The sequence below is a fragment of the Propithecus coquereli genome, unplaced genomic scaffold, assembly GCF_000956105.1.
Source record: "Propithecus coquereli isolate 6110/MARCELLA unplaced genomic scaffold, Pcoq_1.0 Scaffold116, whole genome shotgun sequence".
Lineage (NCBI taxonomy): Eukaryota > Metazoa > Chordata > Mammalia > Primates > Indriidae > Propithecus > Propithecus coquereli.
In genome coordinates, this window is record NW_012135636.1 from 4,466,704 (window position 1) to 4,487,917 (window position 21,214).

The window sequence follows — 21,214 nt, forward strand, 5'->3', positions numbered from 1 at the left end:
GCATGCGCCACCATGCCTGGCTAGTTTTTTCTATATATTTTTAGTTGTCCGATTAATTTCTTTCTATGTTTAGTAGAGACGGGGTCTCGCTCTTGCTCAGGCTGGTTTCGAACTCCTGAGCTCAAACAATCTGCCCGCCTCGGCCTCCCAGAATGCTAGGATTACAGGCGTGAGCCACCGCACCCGGCCTAGATCTGTAGTTTGTTTTGTTTTTCCTAGGGAGAGCAATGATAATGTGAGTTTTCTTTAACTGTACAAAGTAATAAGGAAACTCAAGCAAAATTAAGGTAAAAAGTTTTCAACTTTCTCCGTTAAGGCTCTCAATTCTGGGAGTTCAACAGAGGACAACAGAATAGAGTAGTACAAGAGGATACTTCTAGATGTCCAAGTATCTAGCAATTCCTATCATTAAAAAACATGTGGATTGTATTTTAAATAAAGAATTATGTAATATGACTTTCCCACGTCTCTATCCTGATGTCTCTATGATGAACAGATTCGAAACTCAGCAAATATTGACCAATAATACAGAAGTAATTAAATCCTAGAATGACAGAAAACCTTCATAGGAAGAAGCCAACAAGGTTGCAACTCAGGAGGAAATACATTTCCATTAGAACCAGCCAATTTTCCTAAACTTCCAGAAATATATGTAATACTTTAATATTCCCCAAAATGTGAGCTCTCTACTGGAACAACATCCTCAAACGGCATGTAGATATTCAGATTCTAACCCTTTTCCAAATAAGAAAGGTGCAGGTATAATGCTTTTTATAACTAAAAACATCAGAGACCTAGACTGTCCAGGGCTAATTAAAAGAAAAATATTCTTCTTCTAAACTTGTTAGATCCTAAAGGAATATTTGTGACAAAGCAGATCACAGTAATTGCAAAGAAAATGAGAGACTACAACAAAACAAAATGAAACAATATCAGGTCCAGAAATACAGAAGATTCAAAAGATTGATACATAAAAATATTTTAGAGCATAATTATAGAAACTTGTAGACATCCTGAAAATCATTTTAGTAAATTTTATTTAGCTGGGCACAGTGGTGCATGCCATAGTCCCACCTACTTGGGAGGCTGAGGCGGGAGGATTTCTTTAGCCCATGAGTTTGAGGTTGTAGTGTGCTATGATCACACCCGTGAATAGCCACTGCCCACCAGCCTGGGCAAGATAGCGACATAGTGAGATCCTGTCTTTAAAAAAAAAAATTTATATAGCGATACTGGGAGAATTTCTAAACTTGGTAAATAGCTAAATGACAATAAGGCATTCATGCAATTATGTCTAGTTTTGAGAGACTTTTATGAAAATGTTCAGAAATTATTTTAAGTTTCAGAAAAGAAGACATGTCATATATAAATAAAGTGGGCCATCCCAAAACATTACCTTACTAAAAACATTAGAGACCTAGACTGTTAGAGACCTTTTCATTAATGAAATGAAAAGTGACCTGGAATCATGCATAAATTTGTTTTAAAAAAGGAATCATAAAAGAGGGATTTATATAAAGCCACAGGACCTATTTTCTGGATATTAGAGAAATGGCTAAAACAGTCAATCTTTTCAGATAATTTCAACAACTCTTTCAGGGAATGACAAATGAAAACTTGCCTTAATTAGAAAGAATGCATAAAAAAGATGAATCGCTGATCTTGAATTAATGTTTGTGAAAGGCTGGGACTTGAGATAACTACATTTACAGAAAAATTAATATGCTGATTAGGAATTTATGAAAGAGATAAATTAGGGAACAGTTATTTGTATTACAATATTAATAACTATCGGTTGTGCTTATATAATGAATGAGTTTCTGAAGTACAGTTAAATGTTAAAAATATTTTATTTGACTTAAAATTCTGCTAATAAACAATTTCAAAGAAAGGCATATTTGTATGTAATGTAAATCTTTTTTCTTTCTTTTTTTTTTGTTTGGCTTGTCTCTGATTAACATAATGTAAATCTTAAAGCTTAGGTTTAAGTCATGTGAAAATAATACCTAAAACTATAATTAAATAGGAAACTACTATGGGGAATATTCATTTTTCTTATTATGTATTTATTTCAAATGCAGTTTAAAACAATATTTTAGAAAAATCAATATAGCAACATATAAATTTGAGTATAATTATTGAATAAGATTTTTTTCCCTAATAGCATTAAACATTATTGTAGATCACTATTTGAGTCCTCTATTTATAACAATCCCATTGTATTCAGACTCCTGATTTGATTGTTCTTTTAAATATTAACTCCACAGGTGGTATTATCAAATTTCTGTATGTGCTTGCTCAGTTGGGACTTTCATCATTTAAACAATGCTAAATAAGTGACAGTGTTAAAGTGCTGTGTTAAGAATCATATATTTAGGCCGGGTGCGGTGGCTCATGCCTATAATCCTAGCACTCTGGGAGGCCGAGGCGGGAGGATCACTCGAGGTCAGGAGTTCGAGACCAGCCTGAACAACAGCGAGCCCCCGTCTCTACTAAAAATAGAAAGAAATTATCTGGAAAACTAAAAATATACAGAAAAAATTAGCCGGGCATGGTGGCGCATGCCTGTGGTCCCAGCTACTTGGGAGGCTGAGGCAGAAGGATCGCTTGAGCCCAGGAGTTTGGCTGATGCCACGGCACTCTAGCCTGGGCAAAAGAGTGAGACTCTGTCTCCAAAAGAAAAAGCTGAAAAAGAATCATATCTTTAAAGAGCAAAATTAGACATTGAATAATTCACTTAATACTATTTAATATTGCTTTTCAGGACAACACTGATACTTCTTTAGATATTATACCTTCTTGGATAATAAATGTATCTAACGAGAATGAAATCTTAAGGGGATCTATTTATTGTCTTATTCTTATAAGCTTACATAGTGCAACAGAGTTGTTGACAGTTACGTTAGTTTTTTATTTTTAATAATTTTTAGGACAAAAAGGCAATATAGAGAATTGAATTGTATATAGTTTTTTTTTTTAATTCTTCCTTGGACAAAGAGTAAAGACTGTGTGGTAGGCTGAATAAAGCCCTCTCAAAGATGTCTGTGTCTTAACCCCCAGAACATGTAAGTATGTTATTTTACATTATTCTTGTGGACCCAATATAATTACAAAGTTCTTTTTAAGGGGAAGGTAGGAGGATCAGAGTAAGAGAGAGAGAGAGAAAGAGTTTGAGAGATTAGAGATGCTGCACTGCTGGCTTTGAAAATGGAGGATGGGGCCATGAAGCAAGGAATGCAGGAGGCCTCCACAAAGTAGCAAAGGCAAGGAAATAGATTCTCCCCTAGAGCCTCCAGAATGAATGTAGCCCTGCCAATACCTTGGTTTTAGGATTTCTGATATCCAGACCTTTAAGAGGATACGTTTGCATTGTTTAAGCTGCTAAATTTGTGGTAATTTATTACACCAATGATAGGAACTAATACAGGCTACAATTTATGTTTTAATGCGTTCTTTCTCTAATGAAGTGTCACAATGACCACAAAGGTTCAAAGAATGACCTGCCTAGAAAACAAAAAGGAAGCCCACAATAAAGCAAGTATTTTTTAAAAAATTGCATTTCTCTTTATTTATTTGCAGATATGGTCTCTAAAATAGAGTCACCTGTAAGAATTCATGAAGAGGTACATTTCAAAACTCCATCTTCTAAAAATAATTATGAAAAATCAAAACCATCAGTAGACACTGAAGGTCCTGCTCAGGTGGAAATAGATAGATCTTTGGAAAATACCCTGCTAAACAGTCAGATGGTTTCGCCTGATAATCCATCATCTACTCGAAATTACATTCCTCAAAAAGGTAAGAAACAGGTTATTTGTTCTTTAATGCGTCAATGAAGGAAGAAATTAGATTCAGAACCTATAAAATATGTTAACATATTTTTATTTATAAATCAACAGAAGATGCTTCCGAGTTTCAGATTATGAAATATTTATTTCAAATTGATGTTTACGATTTCCTGAATTCTGCATTTTCACCAATTGTAGTTCTTACAGAAAGGGTGAGTTGGCCTTTTTAATCTTTTGCACTAATTTTACCTATTTTACTAAATATATGACGGCCAAACATATTTTGGCTGCAAAATATGTTTGAGCGACTCCTCTCTATATAAAATTTATATCATGTTTCTCTTTCCATGAAATCTTACATGTAAGACTTCTCTTTCTTTTTTTCCCCTCCCCCATCAAGACTTCTCTTTACATTAATGTTTTGTTGCATGGATGTTCTTAAGGAATTTTTAAAATCTTTCCTTAACCTTTGTTGATCTCGAGCAATGGTCCCCCCATTTTTAAAATTAAGGAAAATTATACTAAATAAGGTAATTCAGAAATAATATGAACTAAAAATGAGTCTTAAACAAATTATTATTATTTGAATGAAGCTGTGACCTCAAAAAAGTGTAACGTGAGAATACAAAAGCAACTAATATCTCGAAATTTAACCAAGTTGTAACTAAAATTTCAAATTCTATTCACTTTTTCATTTCTTGTAAATATATAGATACATTTTTTGAGACAGAGTCTCACTTTCTCACCCTGGCTAGAGTGCAGTGTTGTCATCATAGCTTACTGCAACCTCCAACTCCTGGGCTCAAGTGATCCTCCTGTCTCAGCCTCCTAAGCAGTAGGGACTACGGGCGTGTGCCACGGTGTGCCATGATGCCTGGCTAATTTTTTCTGTTTTTAGTAGACATGGGGTTTCGTTCTTGCTCAGACTGGTCTTGAACTGCTGACCTCAAGCAATCCTCCTGCCTTGGACTCTCAAAGTGCTAGGATTACAGGCTTGAGTCACCACGCCCAGCCATTTCTTATAAATCTTATTAAGTGAGGTATTGCAAAAGGAACCAGCTATGGCACTTGGCACATAGGAGGCCTTTTACAAATATTAGTTCCTTTTCTCATCTACTGCTACCATTGAAATGATTTAGGAAGCATTTTTTTAAAAAATTTCAGAATATTATGAGGGTACAAATGTTTTGGTTACATGGATTGCTTTTGTACTGCTTGAATCAAAGTTATAAGTGTGCCCATCACCCAGATAGTGCACATTGTGCCCGTTAGCTATGGTTTCACCCATCCCCTTCTCCCCCCTCTCACTTGTATGATTTCCATTGAGTTTTGCTTCCATCTGTGCACATGAGTGCTGATCGGTTAGTTCCAATTTAATAGTGAGTATATGTGGTGTTTGTTTTTCCATTCTTGCAATACTTCACTTAAGAGGATAGCTTCCAGTTCCATCCAGATTGTTTCAAAAGGTATTAATTAATTCATTTTTTTATGGCTGAGTAGTGCTCCATGGTGTACATATATCACATTTTATTAATCCACCCATGAATTGATGGGCACTTGGGTTGATTTATTACTTTGAGATCGCGAATTGTGCTGCAATAAACATTCAAGTAGCAAGTGTCTTTTTGATAAAAGGACTTTTTTTTCTTTGGGTAAATGCCCACTAGTGGGATTACTGGATCAAATGGTAGATCTACTTTTAGTTCTTTGAGGAATCTCCATATTATTTTCCACAGAGGTTGCACTAGTTTGCAGTCCCAATATTTTTTGTCTTCATATACCTGTTGGCCATTTGAACATCTTCTTTTGAAAAGTATCTATTCATGTCCTTTGCCCATTTTTAATGGGATTATTTATTGTTGTTGAGCTGTTTGAGTTCCTTGTATATTCTGGATATTAGTACCCTGCTGGATGGATAATTTGCAAATATTTTCTCCCAACCTACAGGGTCTGTTCACTCTGTTGACTATTTCTTTTGCTGTGCAGAAGCTTTTTAGTTTAATTAAGTCCCATTTGTCTACTTTTTTTTTTGTCTGTGTTTTTGAGGTGTTAGTCATATGTTCTTTGCCTAGACCAATGTCCAGAAGAGTTTTCTTTATGTTTTTTTCTAGCATTTTTATAGTTTCAGGTCTACATTTAAGTCTTTAATCCATCTTGAGTTGATTTTTATGTATGGTGAGAGTTAGGGGTCCAGTTTCATTCTTCTGCATATGGCTATCCAATTTTCCTAGCACCATTTATTGAAAAGGGTATTTTTCCCCAGTATATGTTCTTGTCTCCTTTGTCAAAGACCAGTTGATTGTAGGTAGATGGTTTTATTTCTGAGTTTTCTATTCTGTTCTATTGATCTATGTGTCTATTTTTATACCAGTACCATGCAGTTTTGGTTATTATATCCTTGTAATATAATTGGAAGTCAGGTAATGTGATGCCTCCAGTTTTGTTCTTTTTGGTTAACATTGCTTTGGCTATTCAGGCTCCTTTTTGGTTCTATATGAATTTTAGGATTTTTTTCTAATTCTGTGGAAAAATGGTATTTTGAAAGGATTACATTGACTCTTTGGATTGCTTTGGGTAGTATGTTCATTTTAATAATATTAATTTTTCCAACCCATAAGCATGGGATGTTTTTCCATTTGTTTGCATCATCTACAATTTCTTTCATAAGTGTTTGTTTTCCTTGTAGACATATTTTACCTCCTTGATTAAATTTACTCCTACATATTTTATTTTTTCGGTAGCTGTTGTAAATGGGATTCTTGATTTTTTTCTCTTAAGAGTTCCCGTCAAATCTAGAATTTTAACAATCTGGGTGCATCTATTAAGCAGCCATAATACACATTTGGATAGATGCAGTAAATAGAAAATTTGAGCAATTTTCCAGGCATGTTTAGGTGAAAGAGTTTTCTTTTCTTTTACTTAAATGTTTCAGGAAATTGTTTCAACTTACTAGTAATTTCAGGTAGATTTTGTACAGAATGTACTTTCTTTGTATTGTTCAAGTAATAGGAATCAAGCTACTTTTTATCTATTTTACAATTGAGGAGACTTTTTGACTTCTAATATTTATATATTCTCAAGTAGAATGCTTCATTTATTTGTGGAATTAACAATGGAAATTACCCAGCTCTTGTTCAACAGGTAGCTCCTGATTCAATATGTTCTGAGAACAAGTCTTACACCACTAATACAGGGAATGAAGATGTGGCTCAACAATTGTTTGATTTTCTTCCAAAGGACTAGATCTTAAAGCCTGTGACACTGCCTATTTAATTAAATGGGAGTAACTAGTACTTCCAGCTTTGCGATGGGGCCCCTTAATAAGGGGAAATCGGTTTCTAGGTTGTGGACCAACTGTTGTGGTTAGCATATGTCCAGTGTTCTTGGATATTTTCTAGTAGCTGCCACAAACACTAACATTGTATTTTCCCCATTTGCTTTAAAGCAGCCCTATATAAGACTGTAAAATCCCATGTCTACTTACGGAGAACAATCTTGGAATATTTTTTACATGACAGAAATCATGTACTCTATATTAATAGAGTATAAAACATTCCGTTTTTTATCAGTTATCAAATTCGGGATTTTTTTTCCAATTGTAGATTTTAAGAGAGTAGTGATATGTATCATATTTAAGAAAACATATATACATATATATATATATGTATGTGTGTGGATACATTTAATAAGGAGTGAGGTCCATGAAATTGGATTATGGGTTGGTAGTCACAACTCCACTTATAGCACCCCTTTACCACACGAGGATCAAAACAGGATCACAGTGGTGTGGAAACAGAAGAGTGCAGGATGTATTAGAACCTGAAATCCTTCTTGGGATATGAGGTGGTTAGTAGAACTTTATTTACATGTTAGGATATTTTAATATGAAATTAATATTATCTTAATATGAGCTGTTTAAGAAATGGAACTGAAAGATATGGAGGAAGAGGTAAGTTTCTATATGACTATTAAGTATATAGAAAAGAAATTAAGTTTGGACTTTTGTACTGAGTTTGTTAAGCATTATTGTGTTTTTGCAATGGGGGAAACTTAGATTTTTCTTTTTTTATATCATTGATTCTGTTGTCCCTAATCTATGTTTTTAATATTTTGAATGGTAATTCTTCAAAATTGGAAAGGGGCACAGACTGATGGAAAGAGGGCAAAGAGATTTTTTTTTATAAGTCCTGACAACTGAAAATGATTCTGGAGTCCCCTGAAAACGTTCAGTCATATTGAAGACTTTTTATCAAGTAATACAATGTTCTAATCGAGGCATACATTGTTCTAAGAGTCTTTGAAATTCTAAAGATAAAATTTTGATTATGCTTCAAAATTAAAGTCAAAACAGTTTTGACTTTAATAAACTATTCGAATCTAGTTTCAATACGCACTGTATATAAGAAGGTTGTGTAACACCTTGTACCTGAAAAATGGAGAATTATTAAGCGATTTCGGGTACTCCCTGATACCGGCAGTTCCTGAAACTCCTTAAGCTGATGTGGCAAAAAGAAAGAGATAGCAATTTGAGTTCTGCAAAACTAGGCCGCATTTTAGTCCTGAAAAATCACTTGCTGTGAACTTGGGCCAGTTGTTGATTTTTTTATGGTGCAATAGTTCCGTTGCTACAAGAGCTTACATTAGGAAACTCTAAGGATTTAAGATTTTGTTCATCTATTAAGTTCTCTTGGGTGATTTGTTTAGGAAGAAGTACCTGCTCCTTTTTGAGCTGCTTCATTTAAGACTTGAGTTAGAAGGCAGAATTTGATGAGAATGATTATGCTGGTAAGGAAGACATATATAAAGAGATGGGTTATCCTTTACACCTAGGTCAGCTAACACAGTCTCCCACGAACAAATCCAGCCCTTGGCACTTTATTCAACGTCCCTAAAAATAGGGTCCTAAATTTAGAGGGCGAGTCTCTACTTTTAGCTCCTTTTCTCAGAGGAAAACAGCACACGCTGGGCCAAGGTCCACTCAGGTCTGATTTAGTATTTAGGTAACTAGCAGTTCATGGAGTTTAAGACAGCGCTGCCTAGTAAGTGCTCAGGTAACTCAGGTGAGCAGACCCCTGGAACCCTCCGTTCGACTGAGGCGGCCGGATCGACGTCCTCTTGTGTGGGGGAGGTTAAACTTTGACTAGACCACGGCTGACCCGAGACGCGAGACGCCTGCCTTCTTGTCCAAAGTCCTGACACGGTTGGCAGCACGCACTGGCGCGTGCCCCACAGGCCGTATTTCTGAAACGAATGCAGGCGGCCAGCTCCCCGGGGCCGGTGGGTTTCCCGGGTACGACGCCGTCGGGGCTTCTGTGGGGTGCAGACGAAGGGCTCCAGCGGGCTGTGAGAGGAGAGCCCTTGGGGGTAGCTAGGTTTGGGCCTGACGCCGGCCCCGGGCCTCCGGGGTGCGCCGCACTCACGCCGCGGGGCTGCGCCGAGGGGCCTCCGGGATAAGCCTCGCCCGCGCCGCGGCCACCCGAGTCGGGTGGGACTTGGGCCATAGCCCTGGTCTTCGGGTCTGTGCGGCCCACACCACAGCGTAGAGGATGAGGCGGAATGCCATTCTCCAGCTCCAAGCCTCTCGACTGTCAGGGTTGGGCGGCTTCGCAAGGTAGAGCCTCGGCCCCTTTAAGAGCGAACAACCGGGACACGTCTACGAACCTCGCGCGAATTAGGCGGAGAAGTTTACAGCGGCCCGCGCCTCCCCGCCTCGCGATCTCCCCGCCTCCCAGCGGCGGCCTGGCCGAAACCAAACTGAGGGGTGGGCCGGCGAGGGGAGGGTGCTCCGCAGGCTCGTGCGGTACTGGCTCGGACCTCCGCTGCCTCAGGATGTAAAGCGTCACAAAGGGGCCGGGGTCAGTAGCGTGGGTATGTGAAGCACGTCGGCGCCCGTGCCCCTACCTCCCCCTGCAGCCGGCTCCGATGTGGTCTGCTCCGTTCGCCGGGTGCGGATTCGGGTTCCGGACCAAACGCTGCGTGTTCTTTGCCGCTTGTTGTGGCACGGTCAGGCCGTGGCCGTGGCTGTGACAGCTAAAGCAGGCTTGTCGCCATGGAAGGGCCCAGGGCTGCTCCTCAGCAGTACTTGGGGCTGGTCCTGGAAGAGCTACGCAGGGTGAGTCCGGGCGCGATCAGGGTTACGTGGCGCAGGGGTCGCGGGAGCCGCACGGGGGAGGAAGCAGCAGACTAGCTTCGGGGGTCTGAGCCGCAGTGGTCGGAGGTCCTGAAGCCAGTCCTCACCTAATGCTGGGGTCTGGCCTGTGTTCAAGGCAGTAGCCAGGTTCATAGGTGCTTCAGTGGTTTTTGTGTGGTGGAAGAAAACCTGGAGATCAGGAAGGTGAAGAAAGCATTCGCTTAGCTGGACTTTGCAAAGGTATGGTAAAATGTTTCCTCATTCCTAAAACGAATTAGTCTTTCCGTTATGTTATTTATTTTGAGCAGGTGTCAGTGACACGTGGTTTCTCCTACTGTGAGAAACTTGAAGACCGGTCCTTTGAAATGAGTTCTATTTAGTGATGAAACTTCTCCTTGTCTTGGAAGGACACTTAAGCTTGGGCGGGGAGTTGGGATTCTGATTCTGCATTTTCTTTCGATAAAAAATGCCCCTTGGAGATGCTCTACCATAAGTGAGATTGTTCTTCGCTTCTGTCTGAGTCTTATTTATGTAAAATCTAGAGATATTAAGCTCCCAGTATTCAAATTTGCTTTTTTCCGGTCCAGTTTATAATAAGGTTGTGGGGATTTTTCTCATTAAGTGTTTATAAGTGTCTTTGTTGACATGTTTAGGGGAATTTATGTTGCTGTGTTTTTAACATGTGCATTGAATCTTGGAAAAGACCATTTAAAATTTGAGACAGTTATGATTGCTTTCTCGTTATGTGCATTAAAAAGTACTGTTGCCATGCCATTCATTCATTTATTCAACCATAGTTTGTCTAGTGCATGTGTGTGTGTATGAAAGGGACAGCTTTATGGAGATTCTAAATGGGTTAAGACATAGTTTTGGCTGGTAGCATCATGCTGTCTGTTAAGGGAGAGAAGACAAAAAATAGTACGAAGTAGAAACTGATGAAGTGCTTATTGAAGCATATACACAAAGTACTAAGGAAATTGAGGGGTAGGAGAGATTATATTTTCTTGAATGATTAGGAAAATCTTTCCACGCTGAGCAAATAGCTTAAGCAGAGGAGGCATGAAACAGCATGGTATGTGCACGGTAGTAGGAGCTGTGTTACTTAGTGTGTGAAGTGGGCTCAGGGGGTGATGTGCAGTGATGCTTGCTGGAGACATAAGTAGGTTCCAAGTGCTGTAGGTGCTAGAGAGCTGTTGAAGGCTTTTCAGTGGTTAGACTTTTGCTTTAGAAAGATCTTCCTGATAGTAGCATGTAGGTTAGATGTCAGGGAAACAAAACTCGAAACAGGACTTAAGGGAGAGGTAACAGAGCAGTAAGGATAGAGAAGAGGGTATTGAATGGGGAAATATTTAGGAGCTAAGAGCTAAAATGGGTATGACTTTATTGATTGGCTATGAAGTGGGGAGAAAGAGAGAGGGAGAGGGAGAGGGGTTTCTGGTTATGGCAACTTAGTCATTCGCTGAAGTAGGGGTTATAGGAAGAGAAGCATATTGTGGGATGAGAGAGAATTTCAGATTGCATGTATATCTTTTTCTTCACTGAAAACAATAATAATCAAAACTTACTATGTATAGAACTGCCAATGGAGAAAGACATGGAGAAGGGCAGAATTTTCTGTAGTCTGGTGAACATTTTCACCTGGACAATTTTTTTGCTAAATGCCAGTACTCTTACCATACTGGGCTGGGGACTAAGATGGCACAATATTGTTATACTTATGAATTTTAATTTTCATTTTAAAAATTATTTTTTATTGAGATATAGTCACATAACATAAAATTAACCTTTTTTTTTTTTTGGAGACAGAGTCTCGCTCTGTCGCCCAGGGTAGAGTGCAGTGGCGTCATTGTAGCTCCCTGCAACCTCAAACTCCTAGGCTCAAGCGATCCTCCTACCTCAGCCTCCAGAGTAGCTGCAGGTGTGTGCCATGACGCCCCGATAATTTTTCTTTTCTTTTCTTTTTTTTTTTTTTTCTGTAGTAGAGATGGGATCTCACTCTTGGTTAGACTGGTTTTGAACTTCTGAGCTCAAGCAATCCTCCCACATCAGCCTCCAGAGTGCCAGGATTGGTTAGCCACCAAGCCAATCTAAGTTACCCTTTTATCGTGTCCAATTCAATAGTATTCTTGTATGTTTGTTATGTTGTACAACTATCAGCATAATTCCAGAACAGTTTTATCACCTCACAAAAAACCTCGTACCTATTAGCATTCCCCCCCAAAAAACCTTGTACTTACTAGCGGCCCTAATTTTCTTCTTTATCTATTTTCTGTCTTTATGAATATGTCTATTCTGGAAACTTAATATAAATGGTAATACCATATGTGGCTTTTGTGTATGGCTTCTTTTGCTTAGCATGTTTTTAAGGTTCATCCATGTTGTAGTATGTAACAGTGATTCATTTCTTTTTATGGCTGAAAAATATTCTATTGTGTGGATATACCACATTTATGCTATAGTTGATGGACATTTGGGTTGTTGAGACTTTTTGGCTATTATGAATAATACTGCTATGTGTATAAGTTTTTATATGAGTATATGTTTTCAGTTCTCTTGGATATATACCTAGGAGTGGAAATTGCTGGGTCATATTTACTATATGTTTAACTTTTTGAGGAACTGCCAAATTAGTTTCCACACAGGCCACACAATTTTACATCCCCCCATCAGTTTAAGAGGGTTCTAATTTTTCACATCCCTTACAACACTTGTGATTTTTTGCTTATTGGCTATTCATATATCTTTGGAGAAATGTCTGTTCCTTTCCTTTTGCTCATTAAAAAAATGGGTCGTTTTTTGTTTTTGAGTCACAAGAGTTCTTTAAACATATTCAGAATACTAGACCCTTATCCAATATATGATTTGCAAGTATTTTCTCTCGTTCTGTGCACTGTCTTTTCACTTTTTTCATGGTGTGCTTTGAAGCACAAAAATTTTCAATTTTGATTAATCCAGTTTATCTATTTTTCTGTGATTGCTTGTACTTTTAGTGTATCTATGAAATCATGGTTTATAACAAAGTTATAGATTTTCACCTATGCTTCCTTCTAATATTAGTGTTAGCTCTTACATTAAGATCTTTGGTCCATTTTGAACTAATTCACTTTTGTTTGTGGTGTAATATTCCTTGGCATGTGGATATTTATCCTGGTATGACTTGTTGAAAGGATTGTTCTTTTTCTTTTTCTTCTTTTTTTTTTTTGAGACGAAATCTCGCTCTGTTGCTGAAGCTAGAGTGCTGTGGTGTCTAAACAGCAACCTCAAACTCCTGGACTCAATCCATCCTCCTTCCTCAGCCTCCCAAGTAGCTGGGATTACAGGCACGTGCCACCACGCCCCACTCATTTTTTCTATTTTCTATTCTCATTTAGTAGAGATGGGGTCTCACTCTTGCTCAGGCTGGTCTCCAACTCCTGAGCTCAAGCGACCCTCCTGCTTTTGCCTCCCAAAGTGTTAGGATTACAGGTGTGAGCCACTGCGCACGGCCGAAAGAACTATTCTTTCCCATTGATTTGTCTTGGTACTGCTGTTGAAAATAATTGACCATGAATTTAAGGGTTTATTTCTGGATTCTCATTTCTATTCTGTTGGTCTTTATTTCTATCCGTATGCCATTACCACGTTGTCTTATATTTTTTTTCTTTTTTTTGAGACAGAGTCTCACTCTGTTGCCTGGGCTAGAGTGCTGTGACGTCTACCTAGCTCACAGCAACCTCAAATTCCTGGGCTCAGGTGATCCTCCTGCCTCAGCCTCCGGAGTAGCTGGGACTATAGGTGCGCATCACCACTGCCAGCTAATTTTTTCTATTTTTAGTTGCCTGGCTAATTTTTTTTTTATTTTTAGTAGAGACATAGTCTCACTCTTGCTCAGGCTAGTCTTGAACTCCTGACCTCAGGTGATTGTCTGCTTTGGCCTCCCAGAGTGCTAGGATTACAGGCCAGAACCACCACGCCACCACACCCAGCCACATTGTCTTGATTATTATAGCTTTGTAGAACGTTTTGAAATAGGGAAGTATGAATCCTCCAAAATTGTTTTTGTTTGTCAATATTTTTTTGGCTATTAGGGGTCCCTTGCATTTCCATATGCATTTTAGGAATTTATGAATGAATTTTAGGAATCAGCCTGTCCAGTTTTGCAAAAAAGGCAGTTGGAATTTTGATAAGAATTGCATTGAGTCTGTAGATGAATTTGGGGAGTATTGCCACCTTGACAACATTAAATCTTCCAGTCCATGAACACAGGGTATCTTTACATTTATTTAGATCTTCTTTAATTTGTTTCTACAGTGTTTTGTAGTTTTCAGTGTATATTTCTTTTGTTAAATTTATTCCTAATATCTTATTTTTTGATGCTATTATAAATAGAAGTGTTTTCTTAATTTCATTTTCAGATTGCTCATTGCTGTTGTATAGAAATGCAACTGATTTTTTTATATTGATTTTGTATCCTGCAATTTTGCTGAACTTGTTTATTAGCTTGATAGTTTTTTTGTGGATTCTTTAGGATTTTCTATATATATGTTAATAACACGGCTATGTTACCTTTCCAGTCTAGATGCCTTTTATTTCTTTTTCTTGCCTAATTGCCCTGGCTAGAACCTTCAGTACAATGTTGAATAAGTGTGGATAGTAGTGGACATCTTGCTATTGATCTTAGAGGGAAACCTTTCCTTCTTTCTCCATTAAATATGATGTTAGCTGTGGGTTTTGCCTTGTCAGGTTGAGGAAATTCCTTTCAACCCCAGTTCGTTGAGTGTTTAGATCATGGAAGGGTGTTAGATTTTGTCAGTTGTTTTTCTGTACCTATTAAGATAATCTTGTGTTTTTTTTTCCTTCTTAATATGCTGTATAACACTGATTTAGTTTTGTATGTTAAACCAATCTTGCATTCCTGGGGTAAATCCCACTTGGTCATGGTATATAATCCTTGTTATGCTACAAATATTTTGTTGAGGATTTTTGCATCTATAGTCATAAGATATATTGATGTGTGGTTTTCTTTTCTTGTAATGTATTTATGTGGCTTCCAGGGTAAATACTGGCTTCATAGAATGAGTTAGGAAGTGTTCATAGAATGAGTTAGGAAGTGTTCCCTCCTGTTCTATTTTTGGGAAGAGTTTGAGAATGACTGGTGTTAATTTTATGTCTTGACAAGGTGTACCTTTGTGGAACTTTGCTTTATTGTTTTTTTTTTTTGAGACAGAGTCTCACTCTCTTGCCTGGGCTAGAGTGCCGTGGCATCAGCCTAGCTCATGGCAACCTCAGACTCCTGAGCTCAAGTGATCCTCCTGCCTGAGCCTCCTAGGTAGCTGGGACTACAGGCATGCGCCACCGTGCCCGGCTATTTTTTTTCTATTTTTAGTTATTTGGCTAATTTCTTTCTATTTATAGTAGAGACGGGGTCTCGCTCTTGCTCAGGCTAGTCTTGAACTCTTGAGCTCAAACAGTCCTCCTGCCTCGGCCTCCCAGAGTGCTGGGATTACAGGCGTGAGCCACCATGCCCGGCCAGAACTTTGCTTTATAGTCATCTATTCTCAGGACCTGTACATTGACAGTCTCTTATGTTTTGTTTGCTAATATATATCATGTTGAGTTTAGATGAAAAATAATTTTAACATAATCTTAGTATATTTTGTCAACTCAGTTAGTTGATTTTTAATTAATTAATTAGCTAACTAATTTTTTAGAGACAGGGTCTCACTGTGTTGTCCAGGCTAGAGTGCAGTGGCTATTCACAGGCACTATCATAGCCTACAGCAGCCTCCAACTCCTGGCCTCAACTGATCCTCCCACCTCAGCCTCTCATGTAGCTGGGACTATAGGCATACACCACTGTGCCTAGCTTTTTAATTTATCTGTTTTTATTTCAAACAATTTCTTTTGATTAGTTAATTTTTTTAAAGCTACTTGTTCTCAAAATCCTGTGGTACTTATGTTTTGGGAATGGAATAGATTTTAAGTGTTCTAATGATTAATCACTGCCGTATTTTATGGAGGGTTGCTCCTGGAGGATTACCTATCACTCCTAAAATTTAGGACCAGTTTGCCAGATCACATGTAATTCTGTATTGCATTATATTTGTTGAAGTTTGATAAATTTGGTTATTCCTTCTTTGCTTTTGTGAAATAGGATATTACATTGTAGTTAAAACTTAAGGGTGAAAAGTCCCCATGAAAAAGCCAGAATAATTTAGACAGAACAAGGGGTTTGAGATGAATCCTTTAGACTTAGATTCTTTGCTTTTGCGGTCTACCAGTCTACCAGATCCAACCAGCTCAAAGCTTTAGGCTGGAATTTACCATATCCTTTTAGAATAAAAGAGTTGTTAAAATACTATCGAGTCTAAGAAATATCATTATATTAAAGATAATTGCATGCTTGATTTGAGAGATGCTTTTAGAATTGTTCTAGTTTAAAGTGTTGTAGTGTCATAAGAAAATCACATTGATTATTAGATTTTTGAGGTAGTGTGTGTCTTATGTGTTGAGTAAGTTAGCTGAAAGTAAGATGCTTAGAGAATATTTAAACTATGAAGAAAACTTTTCTCCCCAGTATTGTTTATTCATTGCCTCTTTTTCCCAGTGGCAAAAATAAACACTTTTATCATCTGTTGACTGTATGATGTTACATTTCTATGACCTGGTAGTTGGGGTAATGTAGGGAGAGGCAGAGGCAGAGGTCAGGGTCAAGGGATATTTTTTTAGCAGATACAAAATCAGGTGTATTTGATACAGGTTAATAAACTATAGATAGCAGCTTAGAAGGAGTACATATATGGATTAAAGTTATAGAAAAGATTTTGGAGAGGAGAATAACTATTAAGGCTGTTTTTTTCTAGGTAGAAAGGGCCTACAAAGGAAGATTTGCTATAGAGGTTTTGGGCTGGAGCCTGGAAAGAATCAAACCTGATCATACTTCAGGCTGTTTTTAAAAGGATATTTTTCTTTTTTCCCTTGCCTTTCTTCTTTCTTTGTGATTGAGTAATATCTGGGGCCTGGCAACAAAGAGCAGAATAACCCCATTGGGTGAGGATGAGTAATGAGCTGACCCAGAGAAATATAAAAGCAACTGCAAAAGCCTTAAGCTGTGTTGTGCTGAAGACCTGCTGTGGAGAGAAGTAATGTGGAAAGGCCATGGTTATAGGATCAGGGGTCTTTGAAGGAGAAATAATATAAATAGTTACCTTTTGTTGAGTACCTGTCCTGCACGTTCAAATAGCATTAATCCTGTTCCAGCTAAGAGAAGGGCCCCCCCAGAGGTAGAGTGAAGGGATTCAAATTCCAAATCCAAAGCTCTGTCAGTGGTTTTCAAACTTTATTTTAAAGCTGCAGATTGATTTTTTTTCTGTAGGGAAACTTTATATTGGGGACCCAATATACTCTATAGATAAAACCTACACTGGTTCAAATCAGGGTAAGAACACCTCAACCCCTGGTCATTCAGCTTCTTTCACTGGCGTTCTCTTCTCATTGTCACCCTGGTAAGCTCTGAGGCACCTGTGTAGAACTCCAGTTTGAAAATTATTGCATGTCAGCATACTGCTATTCTTCTTCAGTTGGTGATAGTGGTTGAGTGTTGCCGCCAAAATATACTCTAATTAACACTTTTTATCTAAAGTGCATTTTGAAGGACTTGCTTTTCTTTGCCTTGAAGGTTGTGGCAGCATTGCCTGAAGATATGAAACCAGGTCCTAATCCTTTTGGTTTTCCATGGGAATTGGTGATATGTGCAGCTGTCGTTGGGTTTTTTGCTGTTCTTTTTGTTGTGTGGAGAAGTTTTCAATCGGTAAGTAACCAACTCTGTAATAAGAGAATGTTCATTCTGTCTTTGGGTGGAACAAGTATATGAGAAACATAGTTGTTATTTTAAAGAAACAAGTTAGGTTGTAGTTATGTGAGTTATTCAGGTTCCTGTGTGACTACTAGAAATTAAGTATGGATTCAGAGGAATTTTTTTAAAATATAAAAATTTTAAAGAATTTCTTTGTAGACATATTCTATACTGACACTAAAACTCTTCCTTTATTTTTTCTTCATTTTCTTTTCTTTTGGTCTGTGTTTGTTTTTAACAATATACTAAACATCTGCGAGTGTATCGCCCAACTTAGAAACAAAAACACCGACTGTCACTGTCACTTACATTTAGGTAGATCCTCCCTCATTTCATCCCCCTGCCTCCCTGTACTAAAGGTAACCCTGGTCCCGGATCCTGTGTTGATTATTCCCATGCCTTAAAAAATTTTTTTTTGGGGGTCATATCTACGTTTATCTTTCAGTAGTATAGTATATTATTTTACCTGGAATCATGTCATCTGTCATCCTTTGGAACATTTTTTACTCCATTCTATATTGTTCAAATTCATATTTTTGAATGAGACTATAATTTCTTCTATTTTGACTGCTTTAGAATATTACATTATAAGAATATACTACAGTGTATTTATACATTTTATGGCATTGGGCATTTGAATTGTTTCCAGGCTTTTTCTATTTCAAACAGTGCTATTGTGTACATTCTTATACATGTTTCCTGTGGTATATTTTGTAAGAGTTTCTCTTGGGAATATATGTAGGTGTGAGATTACGAGGTTACAGGGTATGTGGAGGTTCAACTTTTAAAAGGTAATGCCAAATTCTTTTCCAAATTGTCTGTACCAATTTGCACTCCTATTAGCTGTGTATAAGAGATCCATTTGATCCATGTGCTCTCCAATACTTCTTGTTGAAGTTCTTAATTTTTGTCATTTGAATGGGTATAAAATTGTATCTTATAGTCTTTATTATCCTGCTCTACATGGATATCCTTGTTATGTGCATTGCAAATATCCTAGTAAAAAATATCTTTTCATTTTCTTTGGAATTTTTACTGATAGCCATAAATTCTTAATTTAAAAATTTTCCTTTTAACACTGAAGTCCTTGATCCATCTTGAATTAATTTTTTGTTTTGTGTGGGGTAGTGATTCAGTAATATTTTTCCCAATGAGTAACTATTTTTCCCCCTGCTCTGTTTATTGAATAGTCCTTTCTTTCTCCTCATCTGCCATGCTATGTAGTAGAGTTTCACATGCATGTTGGCCTTTTCTACACTTTATTCCATTCATTATTGTTGTTAGTGGATATATGTATATCATTTTATAGCCATCCATTAGATCAAGCTTGCTGATTGACTAATTGTATCGTTCTTGTATTATATATTCTTATTCTTTTGTTTGTTTCCTTCATCTGTCAAGAATGAAGAAAAGTGGGCTGCACTCTACTGTCATGGTGTATTTATCACTTTCTGTTTTTGTATCAATTCTTGCTTTCCATATTTTGAGGATATTTTGTTAGGTGCATACTTGTTTAGGATTGCTTTATCTCCGTGGTGAATTGAACCTTATCAATATTTAGAGACCCTCTATCACTCTAGTGGCACTTTTACCTTAAGGTCTCTGATGCTAATATAGCCATGCCAACTTTTTTTTGAGTGATAGTTGATGTCTTTTTTCATCTTTATACTTTTCAGCCTTTTCATGGTCCTCTATTTAATGTGTGTCTTAGACGAATTTTTAAAAAATATTTAATCTGGCAATCTCATTTTTCATTAATGAGTACAGTCTGTCTACATATATTATGATTATTGATTATCGATGTATTTGGACTAGTTTCTTCCAGCTTACTTTATTAATAGGTTTCTTTTAAATTTTTTTCACATTGGCAAGTGTATCTTTCTGTTAGGAAGACAAAAACCTTAGCACATTCTCACATCCCTTGTTCTCCTCTTTCACTTCCCAACTCCCGTCATGTTGATATCATCTAGATCAGCTGTCTCTAACTTTTTTTTCACCAGGGACAGGTTTCATGGAAGATAGTTCTTCCACAGATGGAGTGGGGGGTAGGGAGAGGGGAAGGAGGCAGAGCTCAGGAGGTGATGTGAGCAATGGGGATCGGTAAAGCTTTGCTCATCTGCTGCTCACTTCCTGCTGTGCTCTTGGGGAGGCATTCCTAAGTTTCCTGGAAGACAATTTTTCCATGGACAGTGGGGGGACGTGGGAGGCTGGGGGAGCTGGGGGCTGCAGGCCCTAGCTCTGCAGCCCAGTCGCTAATAGGTCACAGACCGGTACCGGTCCGTGGCCCCGGGGATTGGGACCACAGATCTAGACTTTTAGTTCTGGATTATTAAGGTTGTATTTCTTTTTTCTTTGTTCTTAATTTTTTCCTCCACCTCTTGCCCCCGATCTGCCATGCCACATGTTAGAGTTCCACATACATGTGGGCCTTTTCTGCACTGTATTCTATTCCATTGATTATTGCCAGCTTCAACAAATATTAACAAGTTGTTTGATCACCCTTAATTGACAAACCTTCTGAGATTTTATTTTGAATTCTTGAGGATATTTAAGTCCTTACTAGAGTGGTAATTTGTTCAGATATAAGCATTCGAAGTCCCAAGTTCTGTCTTTTTAAGACTTTGAAAACCTTACTCCCTTGTCTTTTCATATCCAGTGTTATTTATTGTAAAGTCTAACATCAGTGTGATTCTTACTCATTTATAAGCGACCAGTTCTCTGTGGAAGCCTTTAAGAATGTTTTAATTAGATATTCTTATTTCGATATAATATGTCTAGGTATAAACTACACCCCAACCCCCATTTCTCCTTTAGAATTCTCTTGGAATCTTTTAATAAGAGATCTTTCATTCTCTCTCCCTCTTTTTTTTTTTTTGTTTTTGTTTTTGAGACAAGGTCTTGCTGTGTTGCGCATGCTGGCTGGAGTGTGGTGGCTATTCATGGGCTGAATCATAGCGTGCTACAGCCTTGAACTCCTGGGCTCAAGTGACTTTCCTGCTTCAGCCTCCTGAGTAGCTGAGACTATAGGCGTGTGTCACTGTGCCTGGCTCCATCTATTCTAGGAAATTTCTTCTGCATTTAATTATTTTTTTCTATTTAGGACTATCAGTTTTCAGATGTAGGCCCTTCTACTTTTGACTTCCCTTATCTCTTAACTTTTATTTTTCAATTTCTTTGTGGTTTTCTGTTGTTTTAGTTCACTGATTTATTCTTCATCTCTACCCATTCTATTATACTTTGTGTTTTAATTTTTTTAATTTTATCTCTATACATACTCTGTAGATGATTTAAGTCCTCATTTCTTTTTTTTTTTTTTTTCGAGACAGAGTCTCATTCTGTTGCCCGGGCTAGAGTGCCGTGGCATCGGCCTAGCTCACAGCAACCTCAAACTCCTAGGCTCAAGCGACCCTCCTGCCTCAGCCTCCCAGGTAGCTGGGACTACAGGCACGAGCCACCATGCCT

At 37.8% G+C, this 21,214-nt stretch overlaps 2 protein-coding genes across 2 annotated transcripts in view; both read left to right on the forward strand.

Moving 5' to 3' along the window:
- Positions 1–4,018, forward strand: part of MIA2 (melanoma inhibitory activity 2) — a 16,647-nt gene extending 12,629 nt beyond the window's left edge. The window contains exons 5-6 of the mRNA XM_012658262.1: positions 3,580–3,798; positions 3,900–4,018. Coding sequence (XP_012513716.1) covers positions 3,580–3,798; positions 3,900–4,018 — 338 coding nt within the window. The remainder of the gene's footprint in view (positions 1–3,579; positions 3,799–3,899) is intronic.
- Positions 4,019–9,493: 5,475 nt separating this feature from the next.
- Positions 9,494–21,214, forward strand: part of CTAGE5 (CTAGE family, member 5) — a 94,272-nt gene continuing 82,551 nt past the window's right edge. The window contains exons 1-3 of the mRNA XM_012658019.1: positions 9,494–9,900; positions 17,576–17,723; positions 18,696–18,751. Of these exons, the coding sequence (XP_012513473.1) occupies positions 9,838–9,900; positions 17,576–17,723; positions 18,696–18,751 (267 nt within the window). The 5' untranslated portion in view covers positions 9,494–9,837. The remainder of the gene's footprint in view (positions 9,901–17,575; positions 17,724–18,695; positions 18,752–21,214) is intronic.